The following is a 21,139-nucleotide window of genomic DNA, read 5'->3' on the forward strand; positions in this document are numbered from 1 at the left end:
GCCATAGTTTTTTTCCCCACTCCTCCACCATAGACCCATCACCAAATCCACCCAGTACACCCCACCTCCTCCACCGAGCGATAGAGAGGCTATAGGCTGCTGCTTTATTCGTCGACTGGGGCCGGCTGCAAGTCTTCTCCTGCTCCACTTATTCAACTGGATTTACAGCGAAATTCTACGCTCTCATCTGTTTTCACATTTTTCAAATCTTTTTTTTTTTTTTTTTTTTTTTTTTAGATCTGCGTTTTCGGATAGCATATTCTTGCCCTCTATTGTGATTTCCACTTTCAGTTAGTGTGGCAAGTGTGACAATATCTTGTTGCGCTATAAGCAAATTTAGCAGAGAAACTTTTTTTTTAGTTTTTTTGTTGCTGGCTTCAATTTTAGTTATTCCGGGCGTCGTATTTTTTTTTTTTTTGCGTTTTTGGACTTGGGAAAAACAATTTCCACCATGCACAAGCTATACATTGGGAATCTAGGCGACAGCGTGACTGCCGAGGACTTAGGAAAAACCTTTGACGACCACAAGATCCCATACTCCGGACAGTTTCTAATGAAAACCGGCTATGCGTTTGTGGATTGTCCGGACGATCAGTGGGCCATAAAGGCTATCGAGACGTTTTCTGGTGAGTTAAGGTGTACTACTGACCACCAAAGACCCCTTCCACCTTTTTAGTTCCATTCATTCATTCTAAAAGGGAGCGGTAGACACCGATGTGCAGCTACGGCTGCATGCCCACCTTCAGCGGTGTGCCCCAGTTTCACTCTCCGTCCACCTCCGATGTTTCTATACGTGAACATGCCGGATAAAAATAAATGCACGTAATTATTGTATTGAAGCTAACCTAATGGCGTGTAGAGAGCTATACGCCCAGGGGAGCTATTCAACTTTTTAAGGGGGGTGGGCACACGTAGTAAACGTACGTAGCCTGAAGCTATAGGCTACCGTAAAGCCCGAGCCGGTGGAACGTAAAGCACTATTTCACAATATTGCTATTTAACAAATGAAATGACTTATAATCCTGTGGTGATTATGCCTCGTGCATTTGAGTGGCATTTTGATGTCTTGCACGCCTAGCATTGGAGTCCTCTCCTGTGATATAGTATGAAGCCTCGCTGCCTCCCCTCCCCCTTTAAGCCGGCAGTTCACTATGACAAAGATAGGAAAAAAAAAAAAGATCTTACTCTGTGTAGGCTACTTACCAAAAACAGGCCCCACACCACCACGAATCCAACATGGTCGATGAGTGGCACTATTGTTGTTAAAGCCTGATTCGCCCTGTAGAGTCAGTGCCATATAGCCGCTTTTCCTCATGATTTCCTACACATTTAACGTGAGGAGGCAAGGTCGCCATGTCAGCTCCCTCGGCTTCTTCTACACGAAATAACCAAAAACTCCCAACACGGCCCTTTCATACAGCATGTGCACTTTAAATCAAAGTCACGGCGCCAGCCAGAGAGAAGAATTAGCCTAATATTCGTATGGCTGTCATTCTGCATCTCTGAGAGTGTAAGTAGCTCATTATGGGACAGAAGTGACGTGCCTTCACCATTCACTTGTTCCATGACCCTTTTCGTCTTATTTGGGGCCCTTTGAACCTGTCCGCCTCGCGCCCTCGCCTCACTTTGTTTTGGTTTTCACCATTAGTTCTTTGAAAGCCGAAGGTTTAAAAAAAAAAAAAAAAAAAAGTAAGCGGTTAGGGGCCCTCCACTTTAGCCATGCACCCCGAATACAGCATGTTCCCACTGTAGGCTTGCAACAGCTAGTAAACAGTTAGCATGTAGCCACGGTGTGTTTTGAACCCCCTTGTTCTTTATTCTTTTCCAGGTAAAGTGGAACTTCAAGGGAAACGTATTGAGGTCGAGCACTCCGTCCCCAAGAAGCAAAGGTAGTAAACACTATTAAACACTATTGAGCACTATCTCCCCCCACCTCTCCCTCTCTAAGACCAATTTCATGTGTTGCATCACCTTGTCCAAGCCTTTTTCTTTCATGGAGTCATAACTGACTACAGCGAGTTCACTGGTGAATTTGCAATAAGTGGTACTACGAGACGTTACCATGTGTCTTCTTGTATTGTAAAAGACACTTGAAGGTCTCGTTCTGCGCACGACGAGCTAGTTGTTTGGAGTTCTTCTGGGTGTTGGTGTGACTGTGCTGTGGAGCCTCAACTTTTGTCGGCCATGATTGAAACTCAACTGTGACAGCTTTAGCTAGCTGCGTGCTGTGTAGGGTTTTTTTTTTTTTTTTATCTCTTTATTTGAAAATGCTGGTGTTTGTTGAGTGTCGAGCGAAGCCATTGCTATGTAGCCTACGTATACTATTCTTCGCAAAGTCATCACATAAAGCTATAAACACGTCCTGTAGCCTAGGAGGCTGCAGGCCCAGCCTTTCATCCAGCTCCACTTTTATTTTTAAATACACAACATAGGCTACATTTGGGATATGTGTGTGTGGTGTAGCCTAGTTGTTTCATGGTTGTGTCCGGCAGCTTTTTAATTAAATCTCTGAGTTTGGAATTCATAGACCATTAAGTGTGTATACACAGTATTCCCTTGCATTTAGTTTTTTTTTTTTGACAAAATGTCTTCTGTGTGAATATTTGCATTAGCCTACATTCACCTCTGGCTGCAAATCACGTAAAAATGGATTCAATTCCTTAAGAGGGATTCACGTGAAATGCAGTCTGATAATTATGTTATTTATTTATTGGTTTGGCTTGGTATTATATCTGTAGCCAAAAGGAGGAGTCCTAATGCTTAAAAAAAATTGAATAAATTGATCATAAATATTCTGTTGAACTTCATTTTTGTAAAAACAAAGCTGTTTTGAGTTTTTGATTACAATTGCATTATTGATTGTTATTTTTAAGCTCTTTTGTTTTTGTAGCCAGGAGTGAAATTAAAACAGGACTGTGGTGTAAATATTTGCACATAAAAAAAAAGCCTTATGATTGATCGCGATTTTAATGGAAAAGAAATGAACCTGTGGCTTAGAATGCCCTCGGTCTAAAGGACACACTGTGGTCCATTGTAGGTCAGCTGCTCTGTGCTAGGAGCAGGAGCCAGACTTGACCTGCTTTAAACAGTATTATGGCATCGCCTTTAGGCCATCATCCATGCCTGTAACCTTTGGCACAGATACGAGGTGAGCTCTTCCCTACGTTCCGCCATTTGGCCAACGTGTGTTTGATCAATTTCATGATCAAAAAGGCCAGCGAACGTAGATTTAAACCCTATTGGTTAATAGTTGGGTTTAAATAAAACTAACATTTTATATATAATCAGTAATGCATGCGAGTTTGCGTGCATGTGGCCAAATATTGGAATTTGTGCTGATTTTGTGCGCCCGATTTGCGCCAGGAGAGCAAACCATGAAGAAATGTTGCAACATGGCTGTGGCGCAAAAAAGAAAAATGCCAGCAGTGTGGTGTTTCCGCAGGGCAGTAAGACTGGAAGCCGGTTATTGTCAAAGTGCAGAAACGGGTCACTCGCCATGTTTAGGAAAGCAACATGGCAGCAGGCTGGCATTTCTAATAATCTCCCAGCGGGTCGCTAAATAACTGTGTGTTAGTGTCCCACCTGTCCTGTGCTATCCTTATCGAGTCATTAATGATAGAGGTGAATTGTGAGAAGGGGCCACCGTGGGCGAGCCGGGGCCTTCTTAACCATAGCACGTGCTGCGTCCACGTCAGTCAGTCAGCAGTGAGGGCAAAATGGCGAAGCTGTGAACTGTGCAGGCTGCTGTGTTTTCACTGTGTGGAGGTCCGGGCTCTCCTAAGCGCCCGGCTCGCCCTGCTGGACCGCAACTGACCTTGTTGCTTTTTCACCAGGCTGGCTATAGCCTAGTAACGAATGCAGCAGAAAGCGGATGCATATTAATTTTTTAGAAAGCCCCATTTTAAAATGGCCGTCCACACGTAGGCCTACTCGCTCAGCGAGATCCAAATGATCCAAACTGCGTCTCAAATGGTCGTGTTTTAATCTCGTCTGCTGAGCTACAGTAGGCCTGTCCACACGCGTTTGTGTGACGTTTGAGTTAACACGCATTTACAACATAATTGCGTAAATGTGGACAGCATTCCAGTTGCTGAACAGCAGTAGCCTAGTGTGACGCATTCGTCAATGAAGCTTAATTTGCGTAAACAGTTTTTTTCTTTCTTCTCATGACGTGTGTTTTTAGACAAAATAATTTAGCCTGAGCTAGATGATTAATGGGAACGTATTTCATATCATTTTCGCCATAAAGTAGCTCTAGTGCAGTTTTTTTTTCTGACGTTGGTGGTGGGGGGTGTTTGTGTGGCTCCCCTGACAGGCTGCGGGTGGGGGGCGGGGGGTGTGTTTGTGTGGCTCCCCTGACAGGCTGCAGGGGGCGCCGCCCTTATCTGCCCCCTGACCCTAGACATGTAGGCTAGGCTGCTATGTATGTGTCTGTCATATGCATCACAAATGACTGCTGTAAAATGGAGATGGAGGTTTTTTTGTTTTAAAATGTCAGAGACAGTGGTAATATTAATCATGAAGTTGATTTGAAATTGGTGTCAGGAGGAGGTCAGCAGCAGTGGTAGTGGAGGGGGAGGAAAAGTCGGAAGGGTGCAGCAGTGGGGAGGAGGGGGAGGGGGTAGGGGGGGTGAGAGGGCTTACAGCAGCAACAACTGGCTACTTCTTAAGAATGTAAATGACGAACAAAGCGGCCTGCAAAAACATTTTTTTTTTTTTTTTGCAGCGACATAAAAATGCCTTGTATTTTTAAAAAGTTGAAGGTGTGGATTTAATGTGCCAACAATATTTGCATCATTTTGCTGTAAATGCAACACCAAAAACAATACTTTTGTTTTTTAATTACTTTTATGAAATAATTTTAATAATACCCATTTAAATTAGATTTAATTTAATTAAAAACGATTTAATTTAATTTGTAGAGTTTTAGTATTAGATTTAGCTTTATAATCATGCCATTTTTGACCATAACTGCTTAACTGCTATTTTTATATATATTTCCAGAGAGTCAGGAGTAAGCTTATGCATATGCACTCACTCTGTGGTCTTGGTGTGTGTTTGGTAGTGGGTGTGCTGCTGACAATTGTGACATTGTGAATATAGATTTTATACCAGTGTTTAGGTTGATTGTGGCAAGGTTTCATCTTTGACATCAGTCAGTTATTATCTTTTAGCTTGCAACCTCCTCTAATAAAAAAGAAAAAAATCGAATTTGCTTTAGAAATATGGCCTCTGGATATAGATCTGGACCCCACCCCCCAAAATTGGGTTTGGATGTCCACAATATGTGCAGGACTCTAGAAATGACTTAATTTGGCTAACAATATATTAACAATGCTCTAGAACTACACACTGAACTTCAAATGTTCTACAAAAGTACCCGGACTCACATTTGAGATAAATGGGACGTTGTCAATAGGGCCGGCTACCGAATTCAATATTTTTTTAGGCACCGACCGAATTGCCTCTCAAGTATCGAGTATCGAAAAATACCTCGTCATTTAATACCCAATTTTAATACCTAAAGGAGTAAATCTCATCAGCGCCAGTGGGCCAATAAACACGCAGCATGCTCCTACCAAGATCTAATAATGTTTTGTGATTGGCTGTCTAACGCCACACGTCGTAGAGTCACGCAGGAAAAACTCTACGTAGTAATAGCGGAACAATAAATAAAAATATGTGTGGCTTAATGTGTAATGTTGTAATCTCTTTTTGGTTTAAAAAAAAATGGTATCGGGGGGGGGGAATATCATTTACGAAACTGGTATCAAAGTCACGGTATTGATATATCGGTACCTGTAATTGAAAATCTTTAAACGGTATACCCAGCCCTAGTTGTCATATAGGTGGATTCATAACTGCTGTACCTATATACGCGCACATGCATGCCATGTTAATATTCCTAATGCATCTATTTGTATTTCATTGGATTGGAGTTTTATGACAGTTTGTGCATTGGAGGTCTAACTCACCCCAAAACACATGTAACCTCACTCTAACAAAATCAGTATATTGGCTCATAAACATAGACCATGGATATGTATGTCTTTCTTGTAATAAACATTGGTTGTTTTAAAAACATCCAAAGAAAAAAAGATTTAAAGGTTATTGTTGTTGATTTTGCAATTATTATTACTGTTTTGACATATGCAGCAATGGGGGGGGGCGGCAAACCACGAGGACGTAAAGCCAATCTCAAGAAGTCACAAGTCTTATTATTATTTTATTGTTACTTGCATGTGCACCACACAACGCGGTGAGAATGTGACTCCACAGGAGCGCTGGGCCTGTGAGGCGACAGTGCTGTCCACTGAGCCACCGTCCCAGGTTAGGGGAGAAGTATTAAGAAGTTTGCCTCTACAGAAACCAGAATACACCCAGAACAATAACCGTAGCATTTGAAATGGGTACATTTGTTGTGTATTGCTACGTCAATTATTCTGTGACTTGATTCTTGAACGTGATGGATGGGAGAATATTTAGCACTGTGAACCGCATGAAACTGTATGGCGTGCCTCCCCCCCCCACCTCATGCATACTGCAGAAAAGAGTCCTCTCTCTGTGACAAGGCTCATTGGCATTTCCCCCTCCCGCTCATTTACCAGCAGCGGTGGAAGAAGTATTCAGAGCCTTTTCTCAAGTAAAAGTACTAATATCACACTGTAGAGATGCTCTGTTCCAAGTAAACAATCCAAACAGTTCTGTCAGTCGACTAAATGATTAATCGGCTAGTCATTTCAGCTGCACTTTTAGGTTGTTATATTGTTGGGTAGTTTAATTTATAATAAAACATTGTATTTTGTAAACTACATGTGTTTTTTTAGGGCCGAAATCTTAATTTGTAAAGTAACTAAAGCTGTCAGATGAGTGTAGCGGAGTAAAAAGTCCAATATTTCTCTCTGGAATGTAGCGGAGTAGAGGTAGAAAGTGGCATGGAAAGAACAAGACTTAAGGAAAGTGCACGTGCCTCAAATATCTACTTAAGTACACTACTGGAGTAAATGTACTTAGTTCCATTCCACCCACTGTTAACTAGCTACAACATTTAACGCACCCAGAGAATATTGCCTTCTCACCATTGGCATTGGGAGCCTAATAGGAGCTGATGCTCATCCTTAACACATTATTTCCGTTGTCCATTAATCTGTTGATTATTTTCTCCAACAATTGATTAGTTGTTTGGTCTAGAAAATGTCAAGACAATGGTTAAAAAAAAATAAATAAATGTGGATCAGTGTTTCCCAAAAAGCCCAAGATAACGTTCTCAAATATCTTGTCCACAACTCAAAGATATTCACTTTATTGTCACAGATGGGTGAATAAACTAGCAAACATTTACATTTAACCCTCGTATTGTCTTCCCGTCGACCGTGCAACTTTTTGCACTTTTTTTTTTCTACATTTTTGGAAGCTTTTCCTGACATTTTTTTCACTTCTTTTGATGTTATTGTCAGAATTTCTGATGGTTTTAAAGCTTCCCCCTATGTTTTTGTCACTTCTTTTGACGTTTTTTTTTTTTTTGCTTTTTTTGGGGGACTGTTTTTTTTAAAAGCTATTTCCCAAATTTTTGTCACATTTTTTTCTTTCTTCAAACGCTATACAATTCAACAAAACACCCAAGTTCAATGAACTGATCATTTACTTGACTTGTGAAGAGGCTCGTCTGGAACCATCCATCTTATTGACAATTTGGTTGAAAGAAATCCACATTTCTGACAGAAACATTTAGAAAATGGGTCAAATTTGACCCGAGGACATCAGGAGGGTTAAGAAGCACTTTTCCTTTTTGATTTTATTTCCATTAAAAAATGACTCAAACCGATTTCATCCATTATCAAAATAGTCGGCCATTCATTTAATAGTGTACAACTAATCGATTAGTCGATACATCTTTGCAGCTCTAACTGACCCAATTAAAAATAACACTTCTGTTCTGATTGTCAGCAAAATAACCAAAATATAAAAAACAATCAAATGAATGTAATGTTTTATTGATCAGAAATACTAATGGAGAAAAAGATCCTGTTGGATTTAATATCTTCTCATCTCAAGACTGTCTAGCATCTTTTGTTGTTTTTAAGCAACCCTTTCTCTTGTGTTAATCCTCGTGTGCTGCAGCTATCACTTTCAGTACACTCGGACAAAAACTCAATTTATTTAATAAATCAAAAGTAAATCTAAGATGCTGCCTGAGAGTATGCATTGCCAAGCAACCCTAAAGCCTGCTGAATGTCACTGTGCATACAACCGTTTCCCTCTGTGTCTGTGTGTGTTCAAAAGGCAGAGTTCAGAGCTTTCGCTCTCACACCATTCTTATTCCCTTTATAGCTCCATAATGTACGGAAGAACCAAGAAAAACCTATATTTCTCTGTGAAGCCACCTCCCAATCCATCCATCCATCCATCCATCCATCAATCAAAGTTCACGCTCGATTTTGTGAGTCATTCCTTCTGTCCTCCCTCCATCATTTCCACTCTGATGAGATACTGTCACATTCATGTTGACAACGTTGTCAGATCATTTCGGTCTGCTCACCGGTTTTGTAAATTTTTTTTTTTGTATTATTGTGTAATAATAATCTTGAAATGAAGTTGAGAGAGATTTTTTTTATTTTTGCAGATGTGGTTAAAAGTAAGTAAGGTTTTTGTTGATCTCGGGTTCAATGTCACCAATGTAGGCTTTTAACTTGTAGAGAAGTTTGTTCTCTTTCTAAGTCGACCGGACACATAATAATTTTTTTTTGCCCACAAAAATGCGAGCTATCGACTCGAGACAGTTGGCGTCATTGCTGCAGCTGCAAATCAGGCAGATTTTATATATCTATATCTCTCTACCTTGATCGCTCTGCTCAAAGCTCATGCATCACCGTATAATCTTCATTTAAAAAAAAAAAAAAACCCAAAAGAAGCCAATTGGCTTCTAAAACAAAGCACTGTCTGCTTTTGAGCCCTCTTTAATGTAGGAAAAGAGATTTTTGTTTCCAGCCATATAAAAATCCAGTTAGGTTAAATGTGTCTGCCAACCTCCACACCTTCACGTGGAGAGCAGAAAGATTTCCTGTTGTCACACATCCTTTCGTGGTGGCAGATGAGTCTCTTTTGTACACCTCACAGTCTGCCTCTGTGTTGCCTGTCACATGGTTTCTAGCCTAGCCTCACTCACCTGCAGCCTCACTTTAAACACTCCTCACATAAACTGGCAGTTATTCAATCAGGCAAAAAAAACAACAACAAAAAAATACCTTCTGTAAAAGCAAGAAGTAAGCACGTTACTAGTCTCGCATTTGCCAGCCCTATCTCCGCAGCGCTGTGGAGTATTAGTCTGGCTCTATGCCGCATATACGTTCTCTGATAGGAGAATACGAGTCGTCTGCATTTCTTTAAACCAATCGCAGTGGTCTTGGGCGCCGGCGCTAAGCTCCAGACGGCAGCGACGGCGGCTCTGCAAAATCGCCTCGGAGAGGAACTTAGTTTTGGTGGAACGTTTGCACAAAAGCAAACGCCACATACAATATCAACTGAAGTCTACTCTTCACACCATACAGTAACGTGAGCTATTTAATGAGCGGGATACGTGGTTAAACCTCATTGGCTCTTACCGGGGTATCTCCGTGTGTATCTTTGTGCACAGCAATCCCCAAAACGTCCCAGTCGGAGGGGAAATGCCGCGAACGTACTCTTTTGTAAATCTTTACGATCATTCGTTGTCGCGCCATTCCAAATTTTCTTGCGCGTAGCTCGCCAGCTGGAAGTTTGTCGTCCGTTTCCTGTAGCAAGGGGATTTTGGGAACGGCACCACACAGCGGAAGGTGCTGGCTTCTCGGGCTTTATCCCGGAAATGTGCTTCCGTTGATCCGGACTAGCACATCACTAACGCACTGCGTCGCTCAGTCTTCCTTTTTGGGATGGACGGTCAGAGTCCGCTGCACCCCCCCCCTTGGAGGTGGGTTGGGCATTCGGTGTGTTGGGCATTCGGTGTGTTGCTCAAGGGCACTTCAGCAGGGGTTTCGAAGCCACAGAATCGTTAAGAATCGGCTCTCTAAAGCACACGAGTCGCGCCTCGACAGCCCTGAAGGGTTGGAACTGCGGCGTGTCTGCTGTTAATATGGATCGAATGCCGAGACGATGTCGACAGTTGTCCGTAGCTGCCACCTGCGTGCTTTCGTAACATCGATGTGTCGTAATAATGTCTGCTCTGTTTGAACACACACTTTGACTGCACATACTGTGACCTGTTGGAAGATTCGGCTCTCGCGTCACCATCTGGTGCACAAAGCATTTTCTGTCTTTTGTCAAACAAATAACAAGTGTAAAAATTTGATTCCAGATCTGACTGAAATGCACCAGTCAGAAGTTATACTAAATGTATGGGCTTCTTTTCCCTCCTGGTCTGCTGGTCTGTTGTAAGCGTTAACTTTTTCATTCTATTTAATTGGATTCATAACTCGGAGAGCTGCAGCCGTGCTCCTTATTTCCCTTCCTCGACGTCATGTTAAGTGTGCTGTGACTTTAAACACACTCAAAATGTGTCATGAGAGAGAGAGGGAGAGAAAAGAAGTAGCAGCACACCATGGTTTGTCTTCCTCTCCACTCCTCTCATGGAGAAGGAGGAGGAGGAGGAGGAGGAGGAGTGGGCGGAGGGCGCAAGGGGGGTGCGACCAATCGCCTGCTAGCAGCGAGGGAGGCGGTCGCTCGGCGCAGGGCCGAGAGGAGCGATAGGTCCTCCCTCCCCGCCTCGCCCGCCCACACGCATGCTCTGACTTTACCCTTCTATCTCTCTCTCTCTCTCTCTCTCTCTCTGTTCATACTTTTAGAGTATGTCCCCTCTCTCTGGTACAGTATGTTCATCTCTTTCTACCTCTCTTGTTTTTCCTCTCTCTCTCTCTCTCTCTCTCTCTCTCTCTCTCTCTCTCTCTCTCTCTCCTTGGCGCGATGCCATGTTCTCTGCACCATTCCAGCCGAGAGCGAGTGATAGGAAAGGGAGAGAGACAAACGAAGGGATCCAGCGAGAGTGAATGAAACCTACTGTACCTGCGTGTGTTTCAAACTGGGTCTCAGCTGAACCTTTTTTTTTTTTTTTTTTTTTTTTATTGCATGAATTTCTCGAGCGTCTCGGAGAGTCCGTTCTGGCCGACAGCTGAGTTGTAATCTGATTAGACAGCCTGCTGCTGCTGCTGCTGCTCTACGTTATTATCTAGCGGCATGTCTGTGGTTTGGTCTGGTCTAATGCCTATTTGCATTAAACCATCATTTGTTTTAGAACACACACACACACAGAGAAGTGATTGCAGTAGGATTCAGTGAAAGGGACTGGGTGGATTGTTTCAGCTCTTTTTATTTTTTCCCCCCACTGTTAACTGACCGCGTTGTGTAGCGAGTAGTGGTGTAATCTTTTTTTTTTTTTTTTTTTTTTTTAATCCATTACTGTAGAGCCACAGCTCACTGTACTCGTTCCCTCTGTCCACACACGTCCACAGTCCCTGTCCTTGCGCAGCAGTGCATTGCGGAGTTCAAGATGGGGGGAGAAGTGAACATGAGGCGTTCAAGCAGCCTGAGTTAGGCAGATCAAGTCCTGCGTAGAGGTTTGAGGTTTCCCGGCAACAAACCTGCAACAACAAGCGAGGAAGTAACCCTCTGTCTTGGCTCAGCAAGGGACCAATCTGTGGAAACACAAAGGGAGAATTCTCACCCTGAGACCACCACTTTGGTTGCTCTGGCTGACTCCCACTCCTGAAATACCATCTTTAGGCCTTCAGCGATAAATGAGCTAATCCATTCATCCATCCATTCATTCACACATTACCTCGGGCTGTGGGAAATGATAGCGGACATCGAGAAAATAATCAATGAAACACCTGTTGATAATGAAAGTAATTATTAGCCGCTGCCCTAATTCTATGGGCTTTTAAAGTAAAACCATGTAAAGTACTTTCATATTAAATATATATTCTACTTTATGACATTTATTTTACAGCTGTAGTTACTTTAATGTTCGTACAAAACCTATCACCTTATAGATTATGATACATTATAATAGACAAGAGAACCCTATGTATAAAGTACTGTTAATGCATCAGTAATAACAACATAATGATAATGATAAACCTCTTAAAAGGGGCATTCTACATAACAAGTTCTTTGACTGTTGACACTTAGTTAAGTATTTTGTTGCTGGTACTTATGTACTTTATTTCGAGTTAAAAATAATATGCAGGACTTGAACTTGTAATGGAGTATTTTCTCATTGGTGGTGTTGCTTCATTTAAATGATTTAAGTACTATCTTCCACTGCTGATTTAAAAAAGAGTTTTGCACAGAACACGAGGACTGTGGATTTCAGAATCCATTATGATTCCTCTCATGATCGTCGCTGTAACGGCACTTTCATGTGTTGTCTTGTCTAATTTGTGTCTCTTTTTTCCAAACTAGCTTCCCCTCTGGGGGTGAATAAAGCCACCTGGTCTAATCTAAAATGCTCTTTAGTTAAAGAAATGGGTTTGTTTCGCTGCTATAACATAGCCAGAGGAGAGGAGTGTTACACTTGTATAGTACAAGGAAAGGAAAGTATAAGACATTTAGTGTAGAGTGGATCAAAGTGTTCTTGGGAAATGTAGGATTCAGTGGTTTTGGAGTTTGGCCCATACTAGGGACTAATCAGTCAGACTATCCCTGCCGCTTCTGTTTTGACCATTCGTTTTGTTCTGTCACTTGTGACACTTTGAAGTGCAATACTTGTTTGCTCGAGTATCCCTTTAAATCAGCGATGGATAGATGACAACGGAGGAGTATAATCTAATATTATAATACATTTTAAAGTGGTAGAACATAAGCAGTGATGGCCACAAAGAAAAAAAGGGGCAGATTGTCCAACTTAATCAAAGACTAATGTGATGGCAAAGCCCAGTTATCCCAGAGCAAAATGTTGAAATGACGACCCAGAGGAGAAAGTGAAGGAGAGTGGTTAGAGGAGATACATGGAGGCCTTTATGTAGGTGAAGGGGTAAGGGAGTCCTGTCTCTTTAAGAAGACCCCTCCAACCCCCTCTTCCTCCTCTCCTCCGCCCCATCTTTCTGATTGTTTCTTCTCTCTGGTTCAAACCATCTGTCCTCTCTCTCTCTCTCTCTCTCTCTTTCTCCTTCTCTCTTTCTCTTTCTCTCTTATTCACCCTCTGTGTCTCTTGCTCTTTTTTTCTCCTTCGTTCTGGCTGTCTCTCGCTTTTTAGCTCACTAAAAATAAATCTCGCACACACACACACACACATCTGGGTAGTGGCACATACATGAGAAGCGATGAGCAGCGAGGGGGAAAAGGAAAGACTAAGAAATCAAGAGCGAAAGAAAGAAGAGCGGGGGGAGGGTTGTTGGGGGTGTTGGGGCCCAGGGGTCGGATCTGCATGGTGAATGGGGCCCCTCGTGCGTGTGTGTGTGTGTGTGTGTGTGTGTGTGTGTGTGTTGTGTTTTAAGAGAATGTGTGCATGTACATGAGAGAGAGAGAGAGAGCCTCTCTGTATCCCTGATCCTGTCAGCATCCATAGTAATCTCATTCCAATGTAGACACTCCACCTCAACAACATTGATGATACACTTACTGGCCTGTGTGGTAGCCATCCACAGATACAGGAACCTTCCAACTTTATGTTTGACATTAAAACATATAATGATCTATGAATATGTAAATAATAATAATTTGTATAGCTTAGTGTTGTAGGGCACCATAAAAAGGTATATAGGCCTGGGCAGCTCACCTGGTAGAGCGTGCGCCCATATAAAGAGGTTTAGTCCTTGACTCAACTCTAACCTGCGGCCCTTTGCTTCATGTAATTCCCCCTCTCTCTCCCCTTTCAGGTCCAAGCTGTCCTATCAAATAAAGGCCTAAAATACCTAAAAAAGTAGTAGTAGTAGGGGGGTCCCTGCTCGTCCCTTGGCCTAAAAAACATTAAAGACCCCCTGATCTAAATGTAATCCCAAAACATTGAGACGATAATAAAACTATCAGGTATTAATTATGTGAACAATACAAAGTTTTGTATGATGAGATAAGAAAATGAGTAACATATCCCAGTAGTATGAACATCTCCCGGTCATAACAGAAGCACTGAAGTGAAACGGTTTTCTACCTGCAGAGGTCTTTATCTTACACACACTCTCCGATTCTAGGGCCATCTCCCCGCTCGAGGCTGTTAACACGGAGACATCGGCACATGACAGAGGATCATTTGAACTTCAGAGTTGTAACGTTTCCTGCTTAAAAATGGCTTAGTAACCAGGGCTGGGTTCAAATCTAAAATAATCGATTCTACAGTTAAAGTCGACCTTTGTTTTGAGTGATCTGATCCAGAAATTGAACTTTCAATATTATATAACCGAAAGAGAGTCTGATCAGGGACGCCCCTCCCCCTACTACATATTCTGTATGAAATGAAGTTGCATATTAAACCGGGCCTACAATAACATGAAGAACGGCATAACGCCCTTTACACATACCTTTTTAGTGGATAGAATACTAAGCTATTAAAATAATAATTGTCGGCATGATTTTATAAATCCTGTTTGAATGTTAAACCTACATGTGGAGCATGGATGAACTGGATCTGTGGATGGCTACCTCAGTGACTACCTTACCTACAGGCCAGTAAGCCTGTCATCAGTGGGGATTTTAATTTGCTAATATGTTGGAATCATGTTAAGTTTTTGAAAAATCTTTCAAATATTAACAATAATTTGGAGCGTTTATTAGGGCTGCCACCTCTTAGTCGATTAGTCGACTAATCGGTCGTTTTGGTCTTAGTCGACTAAGATTTCTTTAGTCGATTAGTCATTTTTTATGCTTATTCATGTTTAATTACTTATTTCCAAGAAACTTCCGAGCACATTCATGGTAAACACAAGATTTAAAGTGGTGCTTTTGCAGGATTAATTGTGGAGAAACTCAGTTTTACAGATGTTAATTAACTACATTTATATTGTGCTTTTCTAGTCTTAACCACCTCTCAAAGCGCACAGCTCTGTCAATTAAATCAACTAATCGATTAGTCGACAAAATCGTGTAAGTGTTAGTCGACTAAGAATTTCTTTAGTCGAGGACAGACCTAAACATTATCCTGGTGCATTATAAAATATATTTTGAGGGTTGCTTCTTGCTTGTACACTTTAGGGCAGATGTTCCCTGAGAATCTGTTTTTATATCCAAGCATTTGTAACTGAAATTCCCTTAACTTGACGGATATTAAAATTAAAATCAGAAATTTAATCAGGACCTATGTTAATTGAATTGATTCAGGAAATCATTGGCAATACCCAGGCCCTATTAGCAAGCTTCTCTCCTTCCGTTCACACTAATGCATTAGCAACACATGCATGTTGTGGTGTATCGCTGCTCCAAATGCATTCACCACATGTACATAGTTATTGTGCATAGGAGACGGGGGCACGGAGGAATCGGTCAAACGTGTTAACCAATAGGATATCGTTAGGAAGAGCAAGCCGTTGGATTGGATGGGACGGGTGGAAGGGGAGGGATTGTTGTAAAAATCAGTGAGGGTTTCATTGAGTATGTTTACATGCACACCAATATTCCACTATTGTTCCAAATAGGACAATATTCTGAATTTGATACAGGTCATGTAAACGGCATATTTCGGTATGATATTCCGAATAAGGCCTTTTTCCGAATATAGCATTTTACTATTAAGACATGTGGGATATGCCGATATTATTTGGGTTTTAGAGGCATTCTTTGAACATGTATACAGCGCATTCGGAATATAAGAAGGAGAAAAGCAGCTACTTTTAAACGTTATCAAAAAAATATGTTCGCACGGTCCAACTAGTCAGCCACTGGTGATAAACTTTGGAACAAATCCTGTTTTGCACGGCTACATGTAAATGGGAATATTAGTGGAATATTCACTTTCATTAGCCATGTAAAACAGCTTAGTCGGAATATCGTCTTCTTCGGAATAAGGGCCAAAACCGGAACATCATGTGCATGTAAACCGAGTCAGTGGCTGGAGTTTTCATTTCAATCTACATGCAGGAACAGCTTTCGGAATGAGATTTAAAAGGAAGGAACGGTGTTTAACTGTGTATAACGGTGTGGAAAATGTTCCAGCGAAGTACGAAAGGAGACGTTCCGTTCACAGCAGCTGTCAGACTTCCAGTTGAGCAGCTCCAAATGCAGTAGGCTTACAACATTCACTGAGCGGCAATATGAATGCTTGCATGAATGTTGAGAAACCGAGCAAGACATGTCGGAGAAGCAGAAGTCCTTCCAGGAATGAAGAGTGAACGACAGCAAGCGCGCTGACAGAAGATTTTATCATCTTGACAGGAAGGAGGTGAATTCACAGCAGCTGATTGGCTCACAAAGTGTGTGTGTGTGTTTGTAGTTCCGCAACATCTAACTACTATTGCAGCAATGCTATTGAAGACTGTTTTGTCGTTGGTTGACTTTCGGTCACTTGACTTTATATACGTAATGCCTTCATTCCTGCTTCAACATTTAGATTTGGAGAAAACGCCTCCACTTTATTCCATTTAATTAGAGGTCGATGTATTGATGTCAGATATTCTGATATATTTGCTTTTTATTTCCAACTTTCCTTCTACTTCTCAGGTGTTTCTGTTGGAAGTCAAACTGAGCTGAAATGATTTTCCTTCAGCTCCTGTCACACAATTTAAACACTTTAATCACACTCTCTGGACTACAGTGGATTTTACACCATAAACCCACAAAACTATGTAGAATTATATAAAAACAAATTGTTTATGATTTTAGTTTTTGGTAATGTACAGCTCCTACCTGCTTAAAACCTCACTCTTGTATTTCAAATAGTTATTAAAATAGTTGTAAGTCAATGTTTTAAATAAAAGGGTTTGTCTTAATTCCTGACACAGATTTAGGAAAAAGTGCTCCCTAAACAGAATTAAAATGCAGATTTTTAAGAGTCTGTCTCTTCCTCACACTTTTACTTTTTGGCTTTCATTCTTTCTTTTTTTTTTTATCACCTTTCACACTTTACCGAACACCACAACAAGTCCCGCATGGGCCTATAGGGGCGTGCGCGCGCGTGTGTGGGGGCGGGGAGGGGCCCAGGGTGAGGGCATTGCACCTTCGACCTAAATTCTTGACATTTTTCCAGCAGTAATGAGAAAGAAACTGGAGATTAAGGAGCCTATAGAGAGTACCTGCTTCTGATTGGCCGGGAGGCGTGCCCCGCTGGGCTCTGATTGGCCGGGAGGAGTTCTATAGTTGCTCTTTCGCATATAGAACTTCCTGCCCCGTCCTCTTCCTGGTTCCTCTGTAGGTCTGTGTGTGTGTGTGTGTGTGTGTGTGTGTGTGTGTGTGTGTGTGTGTGTGTGTGTGTGTGTGTGTGTGCGCGTTAACTGCCAGCCCTCCAGCAGTATGCCTGTTTTGCCTGTCTTTTGTTTATTTTTCCTCTCATGGTTTCTTGAGGATATTAGTTCACTTCACTACTGATGACATCAGCGTGATAAAAATAGTTTTCGGAGAAAGCGTTGGGAATGCGTCTGAAAGGAAGACACAATGTGAGAGCTTTCACTTGAATGAGCTGCTTTTGCCTGCTCACAGATCAGTGTCTTATCATTCTGAATATGAATCCTACATCCTGGACTTTTCCTCTGCACATTCTACACCCTGTTCTACATCTATCTATTCTACATCTACATTCTACACCCTGAACTGTGGCACATCCCTCAGCATTGTTTGCACATGCATACAGCCTCTTTTTTTTCTTTTCTTTTCTTCATGTTAAATAGCTCTATGTATATGTAATTTGTTTCTGTATTTATTGTTTGTTTATTTCATATTAATGTTTAGGACTGGGCAATATATCGATATTATATTGACATTGATGTCTTAAATTTGGGATATAGCGATATCGTGATAGGTCACAAGTGTTGTCTTTTCCTGGTTTTAAAAGCTGCATTACAGTAAAGTGATGTCATCTTATCAACTCACCAGACTTACTGGCTGTTATATTTTTTTGCCTGGACCAACTTAGTCATTGTATCCACATTATTGGTCAATATTTAGCTAAAATCTCACTGTGTAAATATTTAGCGAAAGCACCAATAGTCGACCCTACAATATCGCCGCAATATGGACATCGATGTATTGGGTCAAAAATATGGTGATTATTTATTTATTTTTTTTCATACTGCCCAGCTCTGTTGATATTTAATTTTTATTTTTAGGCCTTTTTATTTTTGACAGGACAGCTTAGACTTGAAAGGTGAGAGAGAGGGGGGGAATGACACGCAGCAAAGGGCCGCAGGTCGGAACCGAACCCACGGCTGCTGTGTCAAGGACTTCCCCAAAACTTTTTGAGCGTCAAACACTTAATTTCCTGTAACTGAAAGCATTCGAAAACAAATATATATATATATATATATATATATATATATAGGGCTGTCAAACGATTAATTTTTTTTAATCTCCAAATTTCTATAGTTAATCGTGATTAATCGCATGTTTTATCACATGAATGAAATTGTATTATTTTGCATTTCAGAACTGTTTTTAAGTACATACTGACAATGGAAAGCAATTCTTACCAGTGTATCTTGATTGGGAATCAAATGAATGCAATGAAAGTTACTTTATGAACTTGACTTTAAGAATTGTTTAGTATTTATTTACTGTAAACAAAAGAGTGTGTGAATCTGTCATTATTGCACAATTCCTCCAAGTAGGCCTACCTAACCTAACTAAGATGTAACACTTACACTTTGCTTATACAGTACAAACAAAATGGTCCAAAACCAGATGCCAGAGCAGGACATTTGTAACCTTTTACATTTTTCTAATAAGGAATGTAACAATTCTCCTGGACAGAAAAGGGAGTGGACAATGTCCCAAATGACAAAAACACTCCAAAAAAAAAAGACACAAACAACACAGTCCTAAAACCCTATGCTGATATACATAGTCAATATAACGAGTGTGCAGTCACTCCTATGTAAATAATTATGATTACTCACTGATGTCCAGTGATCACCGGTTAATGAGACAGCGTTTGCACTTTGCAGCAGTTCCAGTGTGGCTGCTTTCTCCGTGGACTACAGGCTGTGTGTGTGCGTGAAACTGACAGCACTGATAGAGATAGAGATAGATATAGATATACAATTTTCACTCTGCTAGTTACAGTTGCACATGCATTAAACACAAGCCTGAATTACAGGACCCCTACGTGTTACATACACACATAATGGAGAGATGTCAGAGGGAGCACCTTGGTAGTGCCCAGGAGGGGAGCTGGCATCTCTCCAGCTACCAATCCACGCTCTGTATTTTGTGTATTACCGGAGTTCATATCCGATTCTCCTCGTGCTTCACAATGACAGAATGATTTTAGAGATTTGTAACACTTCGGTCCTGTTAAACGGCAGGGGATTTTAAAAATGTAGAATGTGTGTGGCTCTGCTCAGGAGTTCTGGCGTTGGCTTCTTAAATCAAAGAGGCGTATTTACAGTTGAATGCTACTGTAATTAATGTAGGGAATCTGCATTTTTCCGCAAAATTCTGCAGTAGAAGGACGACGTGGGAAGCTGAATGATTATTTTTTGTGAATCTCGTGTTTGTAAACTATATAAAACAATAGGAACATGGCTAAATCTTTTCTTCCTCCTAGTCTGATTGGCAGACATCTTGTCAGGAGTTGAATAGACAGGTTGTCCTTTTTGTCCTAACACTGATTGAGTGATTTTTTTGCGACCCATAAATGCGAAAATGAGTGTCTTGTTAAATTAATTTCAGTTCTTCGAAAGCTCTGTTTTCCCACTCCACACTAACGCGCGTTTTCAGATCCATCCACTGTTTCTGAAAAGGAGTGTTGACAGAGGGTGAACACATGTTTTTCCTCTTCTGCCTGCAAAAGAAAAGTAGAATTCACAAGCAGTAAAGCGCACCAAAGCTCAATTCATATACTGCAGCCACATCTGGACATGGTCTGGTATGACCAGCAGCTAGTGTTGTCCAATGCCGTGCGTGGGATTTCCCCCTTTCTGGTCTAAATGTCCCAGCCTCTGTCTCCTTACATTGCTGCCCATGAGTATAGGAACCCCTGCTAAAGTTGAATAAAAAGAGGAATATAAAAAAATCATCTTTTGGAAATTGATCTTAATGCCTTTAAAAAAAATTACATCATAAAATAAATGAGTAAAAGTCCATCCTTTTAAGGACACCAATTTTCTTTGTGAATGAATAATGTATTGTAAATAAATAAATGTTCTTCCTTAAAATACAGGGGGCATAAGTCAGTCCACCCCTATGTTAAATTCCCATGGAGGCAGGCAGATGTTTATTTTTAAAGGCCAGTTATTTCATGGATCCAGGATACTATACATCCTGATAAAGTTCCCTTGGCCTTTGGAATTCAAATAGCCCCCCCATCATCACACACCCTTCACCATACCTAGAGATTGGCATGGTTTTATTTCAGTTAGCCAATAGCTGGTTTGATTTGCATTGAGAGAAGATCTTATGGGAAGTACCCCTCTCTCTAGGTATGGTGAAGGGTATGTGATGATGTGTGTGTGTGTGGGGGTGGGGTTAAAAATAAACATCTGCCTGCCTCTATGGGAATTTATACTTATGCCCCCTGTATTTTAAGGATTTATTTATTTACGTTACATTATTCATTCACAAAGATAATTGGTGTCCTTTAAAGGTTGAATTATTCCTCATTTTTTAAATTAAGGCATTGAGATCAATTTCTAAAAGATTATTTTTTTTTTTTAGTCAACTTTAGCATGGGTTGCTATACTCATGAGCAGCACTGTATCCCTGCCTCTGCTGAATTACTTTTATCCCTGGTGGGGAAAAAATGGCTCTTATGCACTTGTGCTACTGTTCAATAGCTTAGCATTTTTATCTGAATGCTCATGCACTGTGTTAGCTTGACAGTACTTGACTTGACAGCATTTAGCAGTGGATGCTATCCCTTTTCACACATCACATGCACTGCAACCCTGAACGTACCTAGACGTTACCCCGGAGGAGCTGTATGTGAGAACGCAAATGTCGGAATCGGTTGAACCGGGACATTAAACGGACCTTACCCTGCCAGCTCCCCAGTTAAACAGTCTGTGTCCCCCCCCCCCCCTCCCCTCCTCCC

At 41.2% G+C, this 21,139-nt stretch overlaps 1 protein-coding gene across 1 annotated transcript in view; it reads left to right on the forward strand.

Moving 5' to 3' along the window:
* Nucleotides 1-273: 273 nt before the first annotated feature.
* igf2bp1 (insulin-like growth factor 2 mRNA binding protein 1) overlaps nt 274-21,139 on the forward strand; it is a 57,466-nt gene continuing 36,600 nt past the window's right edge. The window contains 2 exon segments of the mRNA XM_028600046.1: nt 274-626; nt 1,829-1,889. Coding sequence (XP_028455847.1) covers nt 452-626; nt 1,829-1,889 — 236 coding nt within the window. The 5' untranslated portion in view covers nt 274-451.

This window comes from Perca flavescens, chromosome 15 (assembly GCF_004354835.1).
Source record: "Perca flavescens isolate YP-PL-M2 chromosome 15, PFLA_1.0, whole genome shotgun sequence".
NCBI lineage: Eukaryota > Metazoa > Chordata > Actinopteri > Perciformes > Percidae > Perca > Perca flavescens.